General features: G+C 32.8%; 2 protein-coding genes across 7 annotated transcripts in view; one reads left to right on the forward strand and one right to left on the reverse strand.

The window, feature by feature from the left end:
* The window catches only part of LOC126881197 (gametocyte-specific factor 1 homolog), a 35,847-nt gene extending 31,729 nt beyond the window's left edge, over positions 1 to 4,118 (forward strand). Inside the window, exon 6 of the mRNA XM_050645304.1 lies at positions 3,691 to 4,118. Coding sequence (XP_050501261.1) covers positions 3,691 to 3,822 — 132 coding nt within the window. The 3' untranslated portion in view covers positions 3,823 to 4,118. The remainder of the gene's footprint in view (positions 1 to 3,690) is intronic.
* The window catches only part of LOC126881184 (myosin-8-like), a 196,828-nt gene that overhangs the window by 115,625 nt on the left and 61,804 nt on the right, over positions 1 to 19,399 (reverse strand). For all 6 annotated transcript variants that reach the window (XM_050645285.1, XM_050645280.1, XM_050645295.1 and 3 more), the window contains exons 7-8: positions 16,083 to 16,214; positions 12,077 to 12,306 (exon numbers count right to left, since the gene is read on the reverse strand). In XM_050645285.1, coding sequence (XP_050501242.1) covers positions 12,077 to 12,306; positions 16,083 to 16,214 — 362 coding nt within the window. The remainder of the gene's footprint in view (positions 1 to 12,076; positions 12,307 to 16,082; positions 16,215 to 19,399) is intronic.

Raw genomic sequence — 19,399 nt, forward strand, 5'->3', positions numbered from 1 at the left:
TATTGAATATTTGAAATGTCAAAATCGAAATGAAACGAAATGTAGGTATCCATAGCTACATGATTGAGTGAAAACAGCCCATGGGATCTGTTTTCAGTATAATGTTGGTTTTATTGGTTGTATTCAATCAGATGACCACAAATTAATTGATTTCATTGGATTTCTAATTGAGCAAAAAATTTTCACTAGTAATACCACTAGAGGTCAAATTATTTTCGGAAATTTTTTTGAGATCATGAATATTTTGAAAATTTCCCGAGTCGCAGACGAGGGAAATTTTCTAAAAATATTCATGATCAAAAAAAAAATTTCCGGATATTAATTTGACTTCGCGTGGTATTCGGTAAGAAAATTCCACACCAAATTTGCATTTGAAAATCCAAAGCTGCATGAACAGATTAATAGCGCGCCATAGCTTTGTCAGCAATTATTTAGGCTTTCAAATTCGTAATTTCTACTCATTGTAGTTGCATGGGAATACCATTTCAAGATAGAAAATAGTATATTCTTCAATTTTACATAAGTTTTGAGTAACTACAAGTGATAGAAAATTATTTTTTGGCGTTTTTAAAACTAAACTATGCAAAATTGAAAGTACTGAATGGGAAAAAGGTAAATAAATTAGTGTCTAAATATTATATATATTTTATTAGACATAGAAACTTAATTGAAAACATTCAAAGTCCTGCATTTTCGCCATTAAGAAGAGAGGAGGTGTCCGAAGAATATAGAAAACATCTTAGCTTTGTAACTAAAATGAATCAAAACTAAATTATGTAAACAAATAAAAACCAGTCTGTCAAAAATGTTCTGTTATTGTAAACGTCAAAAAATTTCCACTATAATTCGCTGTTGGGTACCCCACGAGCAAAAAATTTCCGATAAAATACCTCCGTTGCCATGGTGATCTGTCAAAATAACGTATTTTGATTGGTTCAAAATTACAGGTGTGGAATTTTCATTATAATGCAACTGGTGGAAAAATACAGGAAGAAAGAAACAAACGCTCATATTATGGTACTCATTGATCTTGAGAAAGCATCGAGTTCCTTGAGATATTCTGTGATGGACACTCAATAAGAAAGGAGAGAATACTGTAAAGATTGTGAGAGATATGCATGAGGGAGTAACGACTAGTGTTAGGACAGATGTGGGAGAGACTGATTTTCATGTGAAAGTAGGACTGCATCGAGGCTCGATGCTTAGTCCTTATTTATTCTCTTTAATTTTGGACCAGATAACAGCAAAACTACAGGGTAACATTCCATGGTGCTTAATGTATGCTAATGATGTAGTGTTAATAGGAAATAGTGAAAGAGACTTAGAACAAAAATTAGAACAGTGGAGAACAATCTCTAAAGGAAAAAGGTTTAAAACTAAGTAGGACAAAAACAAAGTATTTGGAATGTTCATTTAAAGATGGAGTTACTACAAATAAAATGGTATTTTAGGATGGTGAAATGATTGTGAAAAGCAATAGTTTTAAGTACTTAGGATCGGTATTACAGAGTAATGGAGAAATAGATGGAGATGCAAGCGGTAGAATTAGGGCTGGATGGATGAAGGTGAATGAAGCGAGTGGTGTGTTGTGTGACAGAAAAATTCCAGTGAAGCTGAAGGGAAAATTCTATAAAATAGCCATAAGACCGGCTATGATATACGGCAGTGAAAAAGAAAGGGGAACAACGAATTCATGTGGTGGACATGAGAATGCTACATAACTTTTCGTAATACCCCGGTAAGCTACAGTCTCAGAGAATTAAGGGAGTGAGTTTTTGAAATAATATTTAATATTAAGAAAAAAGTATTAATTATTGGGCGCCATCAACAAATCAAAATATACTGCCATATGCCTATACAAAAATTACAAAAAAAACTACTTGCAATGGTATTTTATGACAATAAGGATCAGAGATAGATTGTGCAAAATAAAAAGACATATAAGTTTAAAACATATTCATTGTTTATTTATAGAAACAAAGGGTTAAAAAGCTAAACTGAATTGGCAAGAAGTGAATAACATATTAAGTCCTTCACGTTTTCAAAAGTTCGAAGAAAAATAATTAAACAGTTCCCAAATTTGGTGGGTTTTAAGACGTAGTTATTGCACATTTTTTGACATACAATTAGGAATTTAATATTTACCATTGGCGCGTAAACGGGTATTATGACCGATAATATTACCCGTATACACGCCAATGGTGAATATAAAATTCTTAATTGCATGTCAAAAAATGTGCAATAACTAAATTTTAAAACCCATCAAATTTGATTTGCATATCTCAACTGGTTTTAAAGCAATAAATAAATCGTCAGTTTGTAAAAAAAAAATCGAACATCCCGTTTCTCGGAAACGAAGCGTTTGCGGACGTATGATTATAAAGCAAACTGTCATTATTTTCTCATATAAAATTACGTCTTAAAGTTTGTCGCACTTATTTAGAAACACCCTGTACTGATGACGAACATGGCCAGTTGTTAAAGTACCCAACTTTTTTATTATCCACATAAGCGAATGAATCAAAAGACAAAATTTAAAAAAAGCTAAGACTATAGTTGGGTTTTAATTTCAGTATTTTATAAATGCTAGAATAGTCCACAGGGAGATGCGAACTTTAAGAAAAAAACACAGTTTGATTCGTACACCCGGCATACAATGACAGTTTAACTGATAGTTTAACTGACACTTTAACAGAGAAATATGATCAATTAATAAGTCTATAACGTGGTAAAAATATCACTTAAATCGTATAACAGGTTTAGGAAATTCGAAACATCAAAAATGACCAAATTTTTAAGTTGATCGATTTTTTTGCACCTCAGTGTAGTTTTCGAAAATGATAGTAGAAAAACAAAGAATGTGCAAACAAAATGGCCGCAGATGTTAACTTTGTTAATTTAAATGAAACACCCTGTATATGGTTACACATTTGAATAGAATATTCAATTTCCATATAAAGTTTGATGCGTCTATCTGGAAGAATAAGCGAGATACTAGATATTTTGAATAAATCTAAATTAATAAACAATATATCATAAATATGTAGTATCTCGCAAATGTCTTTCATAAATATCTAAATAAACTGAAATAAATATCTAGTATCTCCCTTATTCTTCCAGATAGGACCATCAAACCATATATGGAAATGTTCGTTACGGAACGTTCTATTCAAATGTGTAACCAGATTGGGGTGTTCCATTTAAATTAACAAAGTTAACATCTGCGGCCATTTTGTTTGCACCTTCTTTGTTTTTCTACTATCATTTTCGAAAACTGCATAAAAATCGTTTAACTTTTGTATTTTACATTTTTTTCTAGTTCTGTGAATAAAACAGTTTACAGGGGGGTCACAATATAATGAATAACCCTGTACTTCGTTTGACCATTACCAAGTCTCTTTATGCTGAAACTTATTTCCTGGCGTTTTCCCAAGTATTTCAATAGCATTCTCTCTAATAATACTGGCCATTTTTCTAAGAAATTGTATTAGGGCTTCCTTTCATGTTCCAACATATTTTTTCTACTATTCTTTCCCTGAATATACCTTCTTTCTCATCTTTTAGCATCCGAAAGAAGGTCTATTCAGGGAAAGAATAGTAGAAAAAATATGTTAAACATGAAAAACATCCCTGTATAAATGCATAATAAGGCTAAATTTTTCAAAATGTCAATTGTTTTTGTTTTTTTAGGAATTACCGGAAACTCGTCAATTTTCTGATGCTATAAATGAAAATGAAAATACTCCAAATTCAGTGGAACAAGTTCTTATGAAAACCGCAAGGGCTGTTGTACCAAAGAAGAATAAAAATTTTAAGCGATAACTCTATGGTGATTTTGTAAAAAATATTTTTTATAGCTTCGAATAATGTTACAATTTATGCTTGTGTTTAATATTATTGAAGTGAAGAACTTTTAAGTGATAACTCTTATGGTTAGAATGTAAAAAATATTTTTTATAGCTTCGAATAATGTTACAATTTATTCTTGTGTTTAATGTTAATGAAGTGAAGAACTTTTAAGTGATAACTCTTATGGTTAGAATGTAAAAAATATTTTTATATAGCTTCAAATAATGTGACAATTTATGCTTTTGTTTAATATTAATGCAGTGAAAGTATATCTTGGACATTCTTTAACCTTTAACTACCCGCGCATCAAGTTATAACATAACTACACGCGTCAGGGCCGTAACTACGATGTTGGGGGCCCCGGGGCAAACGTAATCTGGGGGCCCCCTACCCCAGCGCAAGGGGGGTCCAGAAAAATGTTTGATATTTAACCCCTTGAAAACCCATTTTCCCTCCTGTGTGAACACCACACTCTTCTTTCTTTTTTTTTTTCAGCATGTCCTGCAATAATTATAAAATTAGCAGCGCCAATGAATACATCTTCATCTGTATCTGACATTGTAGACGGATCATCAACGAATGCGTTCGTTCGCTACAATGTAAATGGTCTTACTTTGTAGCGAACGAATAACCAAGCGAACTACCAAGCAAACGTAAATGCACCTTAAGGTTCCTTAAGCAACTGCAGTGTGAGCCAATCACACTCAGTGCAGCTGGTCAGTGTACTGGTGGGACTGATCCTAATGTGCTCATTCTATCTTACCCTTACCCTTCTTTTCAAAATGTGGTACCATGTGGTTCATTTCGCATACCAAGATGTGGTCTGGGAAAATTGGTTAAGATAAAGTAGCTGGGCTGGGACCTGGGCTCCCTATTCCGGTTGCATTTTAATTTTTATTTCGCCAAAGTAACTAATTTCCTCAGCAACAATTTATATCTTTACGAAAGGTCTCGGGGGCCCCAGCTTAGCCTGGGTCCGCTCTTCCAATGGCATTCAGTGGCGTAACTAGTCTGACTGCGCCTCAATGCATGTATTTCCTGGACGCTCCTATTCGTAGACAAAGTTTTCAGAATATCAGTTTTTGCGCCTCCCCCCCTCCCAAGGCCTGCGCCCCAATGCACCGCATTGGTTGCATTGGCGTTAGTTACGCCACTGATGGCATTTTAGGTTTTATTACGCTGAAATAACTAATTTCCTAACTAATAATTTAAATTTTTATGTCAAGATCTCGGGGGTCCCAGCTTAGCTCAGGCCTCGGGGCCAGGACCCCTGTTCTGTTCCAATTGCATTTTAGTCGAAAAGACTAATTTCCCCAGTGAAAATTTAAGACTTTATGTTGCTGTCGTTTTCAAATTGTGTCATTTGAAAATATTTCGTTGATATCGGCTTTTAAATTACATATTTTTATTTTTCTCGTTAACATCTATGCACGGACAACCAAAAGAGGGTCTCTGCGGGGCCCCCCTTGACCGGGGGCCCCGGGGCACTGCCCCGGTTGCCCCAATGGTAGTTACGGCCCGGCACGCGTGGCGTACTTTACACAACGCCACGCTACACGTACGCCACAAGAAAATACACTTAACAACAGCGGATTTTTTTTAAACACTTAGTTGTTTGTTATAAACCTTATTCATCATCATCGAATACTTGGAGTTCCTTCTCAGTAAGCAATTTGGGATTTATAACTGGAATCTGATTCCATGATAAATAAAATTACTAATAAAAAATTTTTTGAAATGTGATTATTTACATGAGAAAAAGTATTGTTTATAAAGAAAAATATATTTTGTGCCATAATGACTTAAAAACAATTGAAAGAAGTACTTATATTACTATATTCGTGGCGCATATTGTCCACCACCGGAAACAACAAATACTAAAATGTAAATTACGATCTTCCCAGAACGCCGATTATAACGAAACTAAAACCAATTGTAAACCACATTCCAGTGATAGGTTAGGTAGATAAACAAGGTCAAAAATTAAATTTTTAAATATATTTGGAGCAGAATTCTTATATCTGGCGTACAAAATACGCCAGTGCGTGTAGTTAAGGTTAAACTAATTTCGTACTGCGCGAATACGGGCAATAATAATTGGGGAAATATGCCAAAACACGCTATTGTAGTGATAGAAATGGTGGAAAAACGTGGACAAAGACCGGAAGCTGATAGATGATGTATCTTAACCCAGATAAGACATTCAAAACGTTATTAAAGTATTTTTATTTGTCTAGCTCAGTCTGCAAATATTTACATTTACATTTGTTTTTTTTTTTAATTATCGGTGGGGGCCATGGCCCCCTCCCTGGATCCGCCCTTGTTCAGTGCTCATGTCAGTCATAGGTGACATAAGTATGTTCATGTTTATACTAATTTAACCAGTTTTTTGTTAGCGCTGGTAGGAAGTTGAAGTTTGCTCTAAAAAATGATGGTGGTGTCTATTTACATTGATGCTGGACATAACTATGGACATAATGGTCTGTTTACATTGATGCTAGACATAACTGGACATAATAGATCCTATGCCACAAGTAGAATTTCGAAGGTATTTAGTAACATCGTATTTTACGAAATATGGTACCAAACCAAAAGATGCAGGCAGGCCATCTTCGTCCAAAGTAGTCGTAGATACAAGATATGATAAGATTGATCATCTCCTCACCTATATTCCTGATACGAAAAGGAGACGTTTTGCAGATAAATGCTGTAGTTAATATGCAGGGTTGGGCTGTTTTAAAACAACGTTTAAAAACACTGGAAAAAAACAGTTGTGTTTTAAAACACTGTTTTAAAACATTGTTTTAAAACATAGTTTTTTTCGTTATTGTTTATTTAAACAACATTTTTATAAGACATTTATGTTTGCTAATTTGCAAAATTGCAAACATAGATTATAGAGTAAGTAGGTGCAATAACAATATTAATGCGAAGTAAAAAGTAAAACTGAAAAAACGTAACTGACTAAAATTTATTTATGTTCAGGTAGCAAGCATACTAGTACTGGTAGACAGTGCTGAGTGCTGTAGTAACATTAACTAAACCAATACTCCTAATAAAGTTGAAAGAAAAAGAAAATTAAGAAATTAAGTAAATAATTATTGAATTACAACAGTATCTATTACACAGTCCTATTAGCTTCCTCTGGCTCCTCAAAATCAACATTCGTTAAGGTTAAAACACATTTTTCATTCTTGCAACTAATATGGACAATTGCTTCTTGCATTTTTTACACTCAGCTTTAGACACTGTTTTACTTTCTCTCCCATCCTCAAAATTGATATTCACTTTAATCAAATTAAAATTTATCCAAATTGGATCTCTCCGCCTTCCTTGACTTGACATATTTATAAACTTAATATAATTTACACTGTATACACTGCAACTATCCACTAGAAATTAAAATAGAACCGAAGATACCAATATGAAATTATATTATAATAAATCAGAACTTAAAGCTTCCGATCTATCCTGAAAAACTGAATAGCGAATGTGATTTACATAATATCACGTGGTATAAGGAAACGAAACAGTTAAACACTCGTTGCATGTGCGCGCAGGTTGCGTCTTCACGGGAAATCACGGGGGTCTTCCCCGTTAGAAATCCAGTGAAGTAGGTAATTATTTTAAAACGTTTTTTTTTTGTTTTAAAACAGTGTTTTTTTGTTTTAAAACAGTGTTTTTTTTAGATGAAAAAAAAATTGTTTTAAAACAAAAAACATTGTTTTTAAACAAAAAAAAACATGTTTTTTGTTTTTTTTAAAAACCAATTTTGGTCCAACCCTGTTCATATGTGCGTACCATGGGTTGCAAGTTCAATGTGGGAGTGTGCATCAAGTGCAACATAGATTTTCATCTACAATAAATCGATTATGATTTTTCATTTATCTAGTTTTGTATTGTCTGTTATTTTGAAATTTATATTCGGATATATTTTAAATATGTTTGCTCCTATATCTTCCTAGCGTTACATATATGTAACGGCAATTTTCTAAAAAATCAAAAATAATTAAGAAAAAAATGTATGTATTTTGTTTTAAAACCTGAATACATCAAAATAAAAAAAATAAAATTTTCTCAATAAATTAATTCAGGATCTTAAGGGTTAAGAGTTCTAGTCCACATTACACCGTCCTTCTTTAAAAATGTCACTCTAGCGCGGTACAGTTTTGTTATTACAATAGTCTAATTTTCAATTGAAAGTACTTATAATTCATTACAAAAGATGTCGATCTCTTGTCCGACAAATTTACAGCCTCATTTCTTTAGTCCGACAACGTAAATAAACTACAAGTCAAACATTTAAGCATGCACGTCATAGATTTAATTACAATCATAATCCACCGGTACAAATTTTTCCTCATATATTAGTATTTTCGCTACCGTTAAGTTTAGCAGGAAAGCGCTGTTGCCAAATAAAATGTCTTTACCACAGCAACTACCGGCTGCACTGTTTCTCTTTGTCGTTAAGAGTGTGAAACAAAGATAACTATCTGTAATATAAGTATCAGTCATGTTCTTCTATAAAGGTTTATTTAAGATTTTTGTTTGTTTATTTTTCTTCTTCTTTTATGGCCTTTGGGAGCTGTGCCCATTTAGCCAGCAACATTTAAAATTAACGCCTAACTGCGCCTAAAAGCGCTGTTGCCAAATAAAATGTCTTTACCACAGCAACTACCGGCTACAATGTTTCTCTTTGTCGTTAAGAGTGTGAAACAAAGCTCTTCTTCTTCTTGATGTGCCTATCTGTGACGAATGTTGGCGATCATCATGGCAATCTTCACCTTATCTGCAGCAACGCGGAAAAGCTGCACAGATGTTGTGTTGAACCAGGTTCTGAGGTTTTTTAAGCAGGATGTTCTTCTTCTTCCTGGACCTCGCTTTCCAAATATTTTTCCTTGTAGGAGGGCATATCTGGATTCATTTCGCATAATGTGTCCAAAGTATTCCAACTTTCGAGATTTGATGGTGGTTAGTATTTGTCGATTCTTCCCCATTCTTCTAAGAACCTCCTCATTTGTGACCCTATCAGTCCATGGAAACAAAGATAGCTATCTGTAATATAAGTATCAGTCATGTTGTTCTATAAAAGGTTATTTAAGATTTTTGTTTTGTTTATTTTTCTTCTTCTTTTATAGCCTTTGGGAGCTGTGCCCATTTAGCCAGCAACATTTCTTAAAATTAACGGCTAACTAAATAAACTTACCAACCAACAAAACTATTACGAACCTAATCGACCAATCAATGATAGGGAAGGGAAAGTGAAGTTGGTTAAAAAATAAAACCAAATAAATAAAATATAATTTGAAAACAATAATTTGATATTATATATCGTCATCAACACAAGAAAAACTCATAACTCCATTTTCCTTAATTTTTCAGGAGAGTCTAAAAACAGTAACATTAGAAGAACGTGTAACTCCAACATCGGTTCATAAAATAAAATATGGAAAACCATGTAACTCCAGCGATAGTTTAAATTTAATTAATTTAAAATCCCTTTATTTTTAAATCGTACTAAAAACGTTTATTGCCCAAATCAACTTACTTTATGCAGACATTCGGATACAATTAGCGTCTCTTTGCAAAGACAATGACGTCGACTTTGCAAAGTAACAAGACACTTACTCAACACACACACTACACATTACACCTGACTTAGTGATAAGTTATACAATTACGTGGCTAAAGGTTCTAGTTCTAAACCAAGGCCAGAATCAGCGGAAAAAAAACTTACTTTATCTTACTTCCTTACAGATGTAAAATTAGAACTTAAAAACCTCTTTTTCACTCCAAAAAACAAATCAAATCAACGGCAATAATCACTTAACTGACTTAACAGAAAATGCGCGGGAGTTACGTGTTTTACTAACATAATTTTTTGACAAGGGTAGATACCTGCTTTTCTAGTATACATTTTAAAATTAGAAATCTGCATTTAAATGACGTATTATTTGTTGGATGGCTAGAATAGGCGATTGGCTAATGGATGGCAGTAAAATCTTATTTTAAGTGAAAATTGGAGTTATGCGGTTTTCTTGTGTCGACGACGATATGTCAGACGTCAGTTACGACTTACAATCTCACCAAATATAATAATGACGTCATATAAACTCGTCACTAATTCTAGCCAATGAAATGCTCGCTGTAATAGGAATGGCATGTCAAAAAAAATTTGATTATTCCCTATATATTTTTTCAAATTTAGAATATGGCAACAAGGAGAAAATTACGTGCATTCCTTATTGCTTGATTTCTCCTATATATAATCAGACTACTAATCTTTATACAGTGAGGACGTTTATGTTAGAATAAATTCATTTTCTCGAGAATAGATTCATTTGGAGTATAAATTACGAAAGAAGTCGATTTTTATTTTTAAATTACGGTTTTCTTGCATATTATATATCATACTAGTGACGCCATCCATCTGAGCGTGATGACGTAATCGATGATTTTTTAAATGAGAATGGGGGTCGTGTGATAGCTCATTTGAAAGATTATTTAATTCTCTATAGAATAATATAAACAATAACATAATTATTTATACAGGGTGTACAAAAACATTTTTTTGAATTAAATAATAATTGATACGATTTATTTAATTCAAAATTAATTTATTTAATTAAAAATTCATTTTAATGCTGTCAGAAAACAGAAAAAATGTTTACTGGAGAAATGAATATTGTTTTTCGCTTAAATTCAAGTTATAGCTGCCACCCAACTGCCTCTTCGTAGTTTGAACATTTAATTTAAGCCAAAAGCAATGTTTATTTTTCAAATCTTCATACTGCCACCGTTTTCTGTGACTACGCCAAAGCTTTTGATTGTGTAAATCACAACATTTTGATAAAAAAACTAAATTTCTACGGAATTCGAGGTATTTCTTTATCCAGTCCAGAAACTACCGACAAACGAAGACAGGAGATTCCTCAGACAATTTTAAGACAATTTAACCCAACTCACCTAGTCCGAAAATGCTTCCTAAGGAAGCTAGAGCTATTTGAAGATGGCATCTGGTAATTAGTTTTTCTAAAATACCTCCAGAACACTTCTATTTAGAAAAACGATAATTGGTACACGTATTTATCTTCCAGAGATAAATCGATTTCATCCAGTGTGAATTCCTAGTACCAGTCATATGCGTCCGTTTTGGGTAGGTCAACAGTTATTTTATCGCATAGCTTTTTGTCTTTCAATTTTTAAGCATTTTTGACACGAGAATATTAAAGATATTCTAGTACTAAAAGTTACTCTTGCTTTAAGTTGGTAAAATACACCGATTTTTTTTAATTTTTTTTTTCAAATTCAAGAAACGAAAAATTTTCAAATCGATTTTCTAGAAAACGGTGTGTCCTATCGACTTATAAGCAAGAGTACCTTTTAGTACTACAATGCCTGACAATTTAATAATCCAGAGTCAAAATGCTTAAATGTTAAAGACAAAACGTTATGCGATAAAATAACCGTTGCTCTACCCTAAACGGACGAATATGGCCGATACTAGAAATTCGGAATGGACGAAATCGATTTATCTCTGGAAGATAAATATGCGTACCAATTTTCGTTTTTCTAACCAGAAGCGTTCTGAAGGTATTTATTGAGGAAATCTCTTGTCTTCGTTTGTAGGTAGAGTTTCTGGACACCCTGTATATACAGTGAGAACGTTTAGGTGGGAATAAATTCATTTTCCCGAGAATAGATGATTTTGGAGATAAATCCCGAAACAGGGCTATTTTTATTTTTAAATTATGATTTTTATTACGAATTTACGATAATATATTATCATACTAGTGACGCCATCTATCTGAGCGTGACGATGTTATCGATGATTTTTTTAAATGAGAACAGGGGTCGTATGGTAGCTCATTGGAAAGGTTATTCAATTCTCTTTTCAATAATGTAAACCTTAAAATAATTATTTATACAGGGTGTCAAAAAATGTTTACTGTATGCCATATTATGGATAAGTTTTTAGTTTGTGAAAACTGTCATTGTAGATAGCAGTGCGTGAAGGGTTTAAAGTGTGCAATGTATTTTAGATGGGATTTACTTTTTCGCACTGTTTTTTGGCACACTTTCATATAATCAAATATCCTTAACTTAGGCAACTGAGGCTTAGGCATTTCAGTACTGTTTATTTTTCCGCAAACCGTATTTACCGTATGCTTAAATTAAAATTGTTGTCGCCAAAAATGTCGGATGAAGAAGAATAAAAAAGTCCTACCTTTTCCCCAGTTGATACTATGTGTAACCATATCCATCGTTTCTCTATTTTGCATTCCCAGTCTAGATATTTGATCTTCCATCCCTTTACATTTTTCCTCTGCTTCATCGCGTTCCTTACTTACTATAACCAATTCTTTTTTTATATTCTTAAGTTCGTCTTCCAAAGCGTCTATTTTATCTATAAGGGTTTCTTCGCACATAGTTCGCTCTCCCTGGACTTCTTGCAACCTAAAATATTTAATTATATCACATCAATTCCCCAGTCCAAACATCAAAACAGTGGAATTGTTACCTGGGTCCACTGAAGGGATATTTGGCTGGATTAAACTGAAAGGAAAAAAGTGATCCTCCACATGGATAGTTTAATACTACCGATTATTTTCTTTTGTTATTTTGTTAATGATCTAATCAGTAAAGGTACTACTCTTTTCAGATAGCTCTGTGGGATACGTAAAAAGAACCAGTTATATTAATAAATGATACAATGAATAAAATTAAAATGTTGCCATATCTAGTTCAAGTTTATTTTAGTAATCACCAGCTAAATATCAAATATTTATGCATACATATTTACAGCAAAATTATGTTCAACACAAATATCTGCAAATTTCAAATAAAAAGGTGGAAGTAATTTAAAAACATATAAGAGATGATTCGGGGGGTGAGAGGGTGCCTTTCGCGTCTAGCTTAAATAAAGCACAAAGTGTCACCCTTCAAATATTATTTGACGTGTTTTTGCGCGTTTTCTAAAAATCATTGGTTTAAAAGTTATTTAAGGTGGATAGTTTTATCTGAAAAGCACTTTATATGTATTAAATGAAATTATAAGTTAAATCTATTGTTAAGTATGTTACTTTCATAATATTGTTTAAATTTTTTTAGTCAGATTTGAATTTCATAATCCGTTATTATCTGGAGGGGTACAGATTAGTATCATACTATGAATTATTTCCAGCAACTGAAATAGTCGATAAAATAGAACATATTATTATCAGATGACCTCTCAGCAGAGTAAATAAAAAAGACAAGAGATTAATGAATGTGTTAACTTTCAATAAAAAAAATGTGATCTTGATTTATTATTTTACTATTGACAACAAAGAATATAGCTGTACTAATTAAAGATTATTAATATTAATAGATTATTATCAACGGTATGCCTATATAGTATAACTGCAAAATATGATACCGATAATTACCTCAGTAGGGATGTTCACAAAAAATTAAAAAGTCATTTCAAACATGTAAAACGATTAAGAAACACCCTAGGAATAATTGTCCAAAATTTCAACAAAATTGAAAAAGCCTTTCTATAAAAAATCTTTATTAGAAATCTAGCATTATTTTAAATTTCAAGAACGCTTCTCTATTGGCCTGACGTCACTAGTTGCATACCCCAAGCGCGCGCCATTCTCATAGTGTTACCACAGTATAAAGAGGGACAGTAGAACCACTCTCCGAAAAACTGGAAGTAAAATCTGTAGTCGCGCATGGCGACCGCGCAATGTTCTTAGTCGCTTTTGCCCCATTCTCGCATTGCTAGTCCCATAGAAACGTACGGATTTTAACAGGAAAAACCCGCATCCACCACTGGTGAATTACCAATTGCGTACTGCCGCCACTGCCGGTATTACTTCTTGAGATCAAAGCGCCGACAGAGGAGTGGTTTTACTGTGGAATCTCTATATACTGTGGTGTTACTGTTTACCTGTTTGACGTTTCAGGTCATTTTATTTTGTTCTCTTCTTGTTTTATCAGGGTTAAAGTGGAGTTTTATAGTAAATTTGTTTAGTTTAAAGTGGATAGACTGTTTGTAAGGACATATTTTGGGTTTTACAAAAATAAACAAATAAAATGGAAGGTTTTCAGAAAGCCGATTCGTATAAACTACCGACTGTAGTGTAGATGTAACAATGGTGTATGATTTATTGGCATCTTGTAAAAAAATAAATCTACCAAAGCTTTACTGAGTGTATATTCCATATAATTTTCCATGTCTTCTTTAAGCTAAAAAAATAAATGCTTAATACTCCACAAAAAAAATAGAGAAAGTTGTATGCATGCATTGTACGCATGCATATTGTATACATACATTGGCTGGTTATTACTTTACCTTGGTTAGGTGTATTAAAAATATTTTTATTATTCTTCATGTGCCTTGTCCGTTGTGGACGTTGGCTATCATCATGGCAATTTTAATTTCATTTGAGGCGTTTCTGAATAACTCAACCGATTTTTGTCCAAATCATTGGGGTAAGTTTTTAAGTCATGAGTGTCTTTTCTTCCGGGTCCGCGTTTGCTCTCTATTTTACCTTGCGTTATCAGTTGGAGTATACGATATTTATCATGCCTCATGATATGACCGAAATATTTAAGATTTCGTTTCTTAATTGTAAAAGAGATTTCTTTTTGTTTTCCCATTCGACACAATACCTGTACGTTGGTGTGGGTCGCCCAGGATATTTTGAGGATACGTGGGTACACCCACATCTCGAATGCCTCTAGCTTTTTCATTAATGTTTCCATTATTGTCCAGACCTCTGCGCCATATAGCAAGACCGGAAATAATAACATTTTAGTGGGAGAGATATTATGTCGCAATGGGTGAAAATATTTCTCATGCATGTTGTTAAATGTTGCTATGTCCTTTTCAACTCTAGATCTTATTTCGGTTGTTTCGTATTTCGAGTTGACAACTGTTCCAAGGTAAAAAATATTTTTGAACTTGGGTATTATACATTTTCATTTCAACCAATCTTTTCACTAAATTATTAATGATTTTAATATAATATAAAGTCATACCTACATCCACATGTAGTTATTTCAAGGTTTACTTTTACTGTATGTGTTATTAGAATCCCGTTTTTAGGAATATCCCAGTTTAAGGAATACAAATTTGAGGTCCCGAAACTTTTTCATTTACTCTTTAAGGGGGTAAGTGCAAAATCTTGGTCCAATGCTATTTAAATTTATTCATTTTTTTCGAATCCTGAGAAAACTAATAAGTATTTTTGAAAAATGTAAATGCAGAAAGAACAATTACATTATTACCAAGGGCGGAAAGTCTCTGGAAAACTTCTATAATGTTTATTTTATTAAGTTGGTTCTTTAAGTTAGTTATTTTAAGTTCTAGCTGCAACAAACCATTTCTTTTTCTGTTTTAAATTGGCTGGAACGGTAATAAAAATCTTGTCAGAACTGTTTTTTGATGTATTTACACACCCAGGAACAAAACGCCACTTATTTGGCTTTATTTTTAATAATTAAATACGTAAAAAACTGCGCACATTCAAATACACTGAGTAAATAAGAATGTATACAAAACTAGTCGTCGATCAAAGACGTTATGACTGCTGACGTCACAGACCGTAGCCTCGCTGCAGGGTACCGTTTTTCTAGTCTCCAAGAAAATCAACATTATGAACTCATTTATCTTAAAAAATATACATTTTTAAACAGTTTTATGATTGTTACGTTTTTATATACCTTGTAATCTATTGAATTTAACTATATTTAAAAATTAGTGAACATCCCTATTCAAACAAATTATATTTTTCAAAAAAAAAAATTAATATGACAATTTTAATAAGTATCTACAAATCTATGTACATATAATACAACGAACCAGTTAAAAGAGTTTTAATAAAATAGATACCTATTTAAGATTCAAAAACTTGTGTACCAGAAAAGCCTTAAAAAAAATCAATTTTTTAGTTGATAAAAAACTATCATTTGTTTTACTAGCAATTTTAATATTTCTACGTTATTTAAACAGTTTTATTATGTAACTACGTTGCTGTATGTACACAGACAACATTTTGCGTAAACGTGAAACATAAAAAAATCTCAAACAGTATAAAAGGCTGATAAAAAGTTTATATATGCATATAAAACATGTAAAACAATTGTATATAAAGATCAAAATGTTGTAGGTGATATACTACAGAAACTGTTGAGAACCCAATAGCTCAGAAAAAGCTCTAAGAGTTACATGGATCAAGAACCTTGTTTCGAAGCTAGACTTGTCGGAAGACAGTTTCTGCAACATGTTCTCTTGATGTTTCATATTTTTGGACAGCTCGTCCTTTTCCTTATTCCACTGAGATTCTTTGTGTTTGAGTTGGTCTTGAAGTTGCCTAAAATATAAAAAAAAAACATTTGATTGAATTTCTTAGATAAAATTAATATAGAACAATAAAGTGTTCAACACAAGTTACATTCATACGGTAAAAAATCATTTTCAAATCTTGAATGATTGTCAAATTTAAATACTTCATATCATATTTGTCAAATATTAACAAGTACAACAAGTCAACTTGGGAAAACAAGTATCTTTTAACTTCCTAAACTGGAGAACGCCTAAAAAAGATCCGCTATGCAGATGACAACGATATTTTTGCGCAGACAACTTACTCAGTTGAAAAACTAAATTAATTGTCATCAGCAAAAATAAAATTAGAGACGTCCAACTTCAAGAATACACCAGTGTGTATTGTTACAAACTTTTCCACTGTTAACCACAGAAAGAGTAAAACAGTTTACCTATCTTGAAACAATAATAAACGAACAATTAGGGTAAGAACAGAACAAGTGGGTCGAGGTGGAGGTGTAGGTCGCGGTAGATGCTACTAGTTAAGTCGCGGTCGATGTCGACAGCACATAGCAAGGAGGTCACCTGCGCTGTCAGTCGAGCTAGAACCACTATCAAGTGAAGTAGTTTAATGAACCATACAGAAGTAACCATTTATATCGATGTAACCTTTTTAAAAAAGTTGCTAGTTTCTTTTACGAAGCAGAACGCACTGAGGATGATCTGATTCAGATTGAAAACGTTTTGCAAATCCTTTTGGAGGACTTTTATGTTTTTTAATAAAACTTTTTATACCAATATACAAAAGAAGTTTTTACTTCTGTATGGTTCTTTAACTATGGTATACAGCCAGCTACGGGGACTTTCCCATTGATTTAGTTTAATGAAATTTGAATGACAAAAAGACTGTGCTTTTGCGATGTTGTGTCAGTCAATTGATGATAGTGATGAAATGTCAGCTGTAAATAATCAGATCCTCCTTCATCTTTCAAAAATTTACTGAATTTAATTACTTTAGAAATTGAAAAATAAACTGAATACAAAAAAGGGATTATACTATAAAAAGTATCAACTCGGACAGCGCAGTTAATGAGAACTTGGCTTCGAACGGACCAATCACAGGGAAGCATCCTTGTAGGCCGCGCAGTAGATATCCATGTAAAACAACTCATTTTATTTTCAAAAGCATCGATGTAAACCTCCTAGATGTAAACCCTTACCTGCTCTGTTCTCTTCCATTCACTACAATGTGTTTGTTTTACATGGATATCGACCGCGACCTACACCTCCACCACGACCCATACTTGTTCTGTTCTTACCCTTAGTCCATGTGGTGAGATCGCTCCCGTCTGAAAAAATTTCTGATTCGGTTTCTTTGTGGATTCCTATTCAAAAATGTCCCCTTTAAACAAATCTGAAGGGTGCCGGGCGGAATTTTTGGGCAGAAATTCAAACAAATACAAAAGATCACGTTTTTTTGCTCTGGAATATATATTTTTAGGTTTTTTTGGGTCATTCTAAACAAGAAAGGTATCTTATAGTTTTTCTCAAAAATTTATAGTTTTCGAGTTATAGGTGATTTAAAATCTGAAAAATGCAAAAATACGCATTTTCGAGGCTTAAAAACTCACATTTAAATTAGTATTTTTGAGGTTGCCAGATACTTAATTAGTTAAATATTCAGTTTCAAGATTCTGAAGAGTGATCGCGTCTAACTTTAATTTATACTGTTGTTTTTTAATTGCTAAATATGCACGTTTATCTGATTTTTGCCTGTGTAGCGCGCTCTATTTAAAAAATCTTCTATATCTCCTATTTTCCTCCGAAAAATATTTTTTCTAGATTCTTTGGTATACTCTAAATAAAATAAGTTTCATGACATTTTTTTCAAAAGTTAATTTAAAATCCGAAAAATGACAAAAAAACGCATTTTTGGAGTTTAAATCGCTTATAACTTTAAAACTATTAACTTTTGAGAAAAATGTCAAGAAACTTATTTTGTTTAAAATGTCCCAAAGAATCTATAAAAAATATTTTTCGGAGGAAAATAGGAGATTTTTGAAATAGAGCGCGCCGCACCGGCAAAAAAAATCGGATGGACGTGCATAATATTTAACAATTAAAAAACAACGATTTAAATTAAGGTTAGACGCGATCACTCTTCAGAATCTTGAAGCTGAATGTTAAAACTTCAATTTAAGTATCTGGAAACCTCAAAAAGACTAATTTAAATGTGAGTTTTTAAGCCTCGAAAATGCGTATTTTCGCATTTTTCAGATTTTAAATCGCCTATAACTCGAAAACTGTCAATTTTTGAGAAAATTTACAAGATACCTTTCTTGTCTAGAATGACCCACAAAACTTAAAAATATATGTTCTGGAGCAAAAAAACGTGATCTTTTGTATTTGTTTAAAAAAAATGTTTAAACAATTTCTGCCCAAAAATTCCGTCCGGCACCCTTCAGATTTGTTTAAAGAGGACATTTTTGAATAGGAATATACAAACAAACCGAATCAGAAATTTTTCCAGACGGGAGCGGTCTCACCTCATGGACTAAATTGGATCTCTCGCAAGAAGTAAAATGTAGAATAGAGAAGGCTAGGAGTGCATTCAACAACATGGCCAAACTCTAGTAAAGCTACAACCATAATCGGGAGATAAAGTAAGGCTCCAACGATGTTATAATATATCTTCTCAATATTATACTACGGAATTGAATCCTGGACTCTCACTGAAGCGATGGAGAAAAAAGGTGTATAAAATATTATATTACTTTTAGACCTAGATCCCGCGTACCAAAAAAAGTTGACTAATAGCAAGCTGAAAATTTGTTAATAGCTTAACGGTGTCTAGTCGGACAAACTTTGATGTATGGGAACACCATTTCATTAAACTCTCATGCAAAAATCAGACTGGTGTTTATTACCAACTGGGCATTTTAATGAGTGGAACACGAAGAACATGTCAAATGACAGGAATCATGTTGGTTAGTAATAGCAGTCTGATTTTTGCGTGAGAGTTTAATGAAAGGGTAACAAATCAATTGGATGTTCTGTCCGACAAAATACATGGGAAGTTTTCGTAATCTAACGTTCCAAATTTTTAAACTGTTCCACAATTAAAACTTCCCCTGTTCCAGTGTTCCCATAATTATTATATTAATATATTAATTGATTGCATATACAGGAGCTTTACCAGATGGTACGCCTATGCAGAGGAGTTAGGCAGGG

Source organism: Diabrotica virgifera, chromosome 1, assembly GCF_917563875.1.
Source record: "Diabrotica virgifera virgifera chromosome 1, PGI_DIABVI_V3a".
NCBI lineage: Eukaryota > Metazoa > Arthropoda > Insecta > Coleoptera > Chrysomelidae > Diabrotica > Diabrotica virgifera.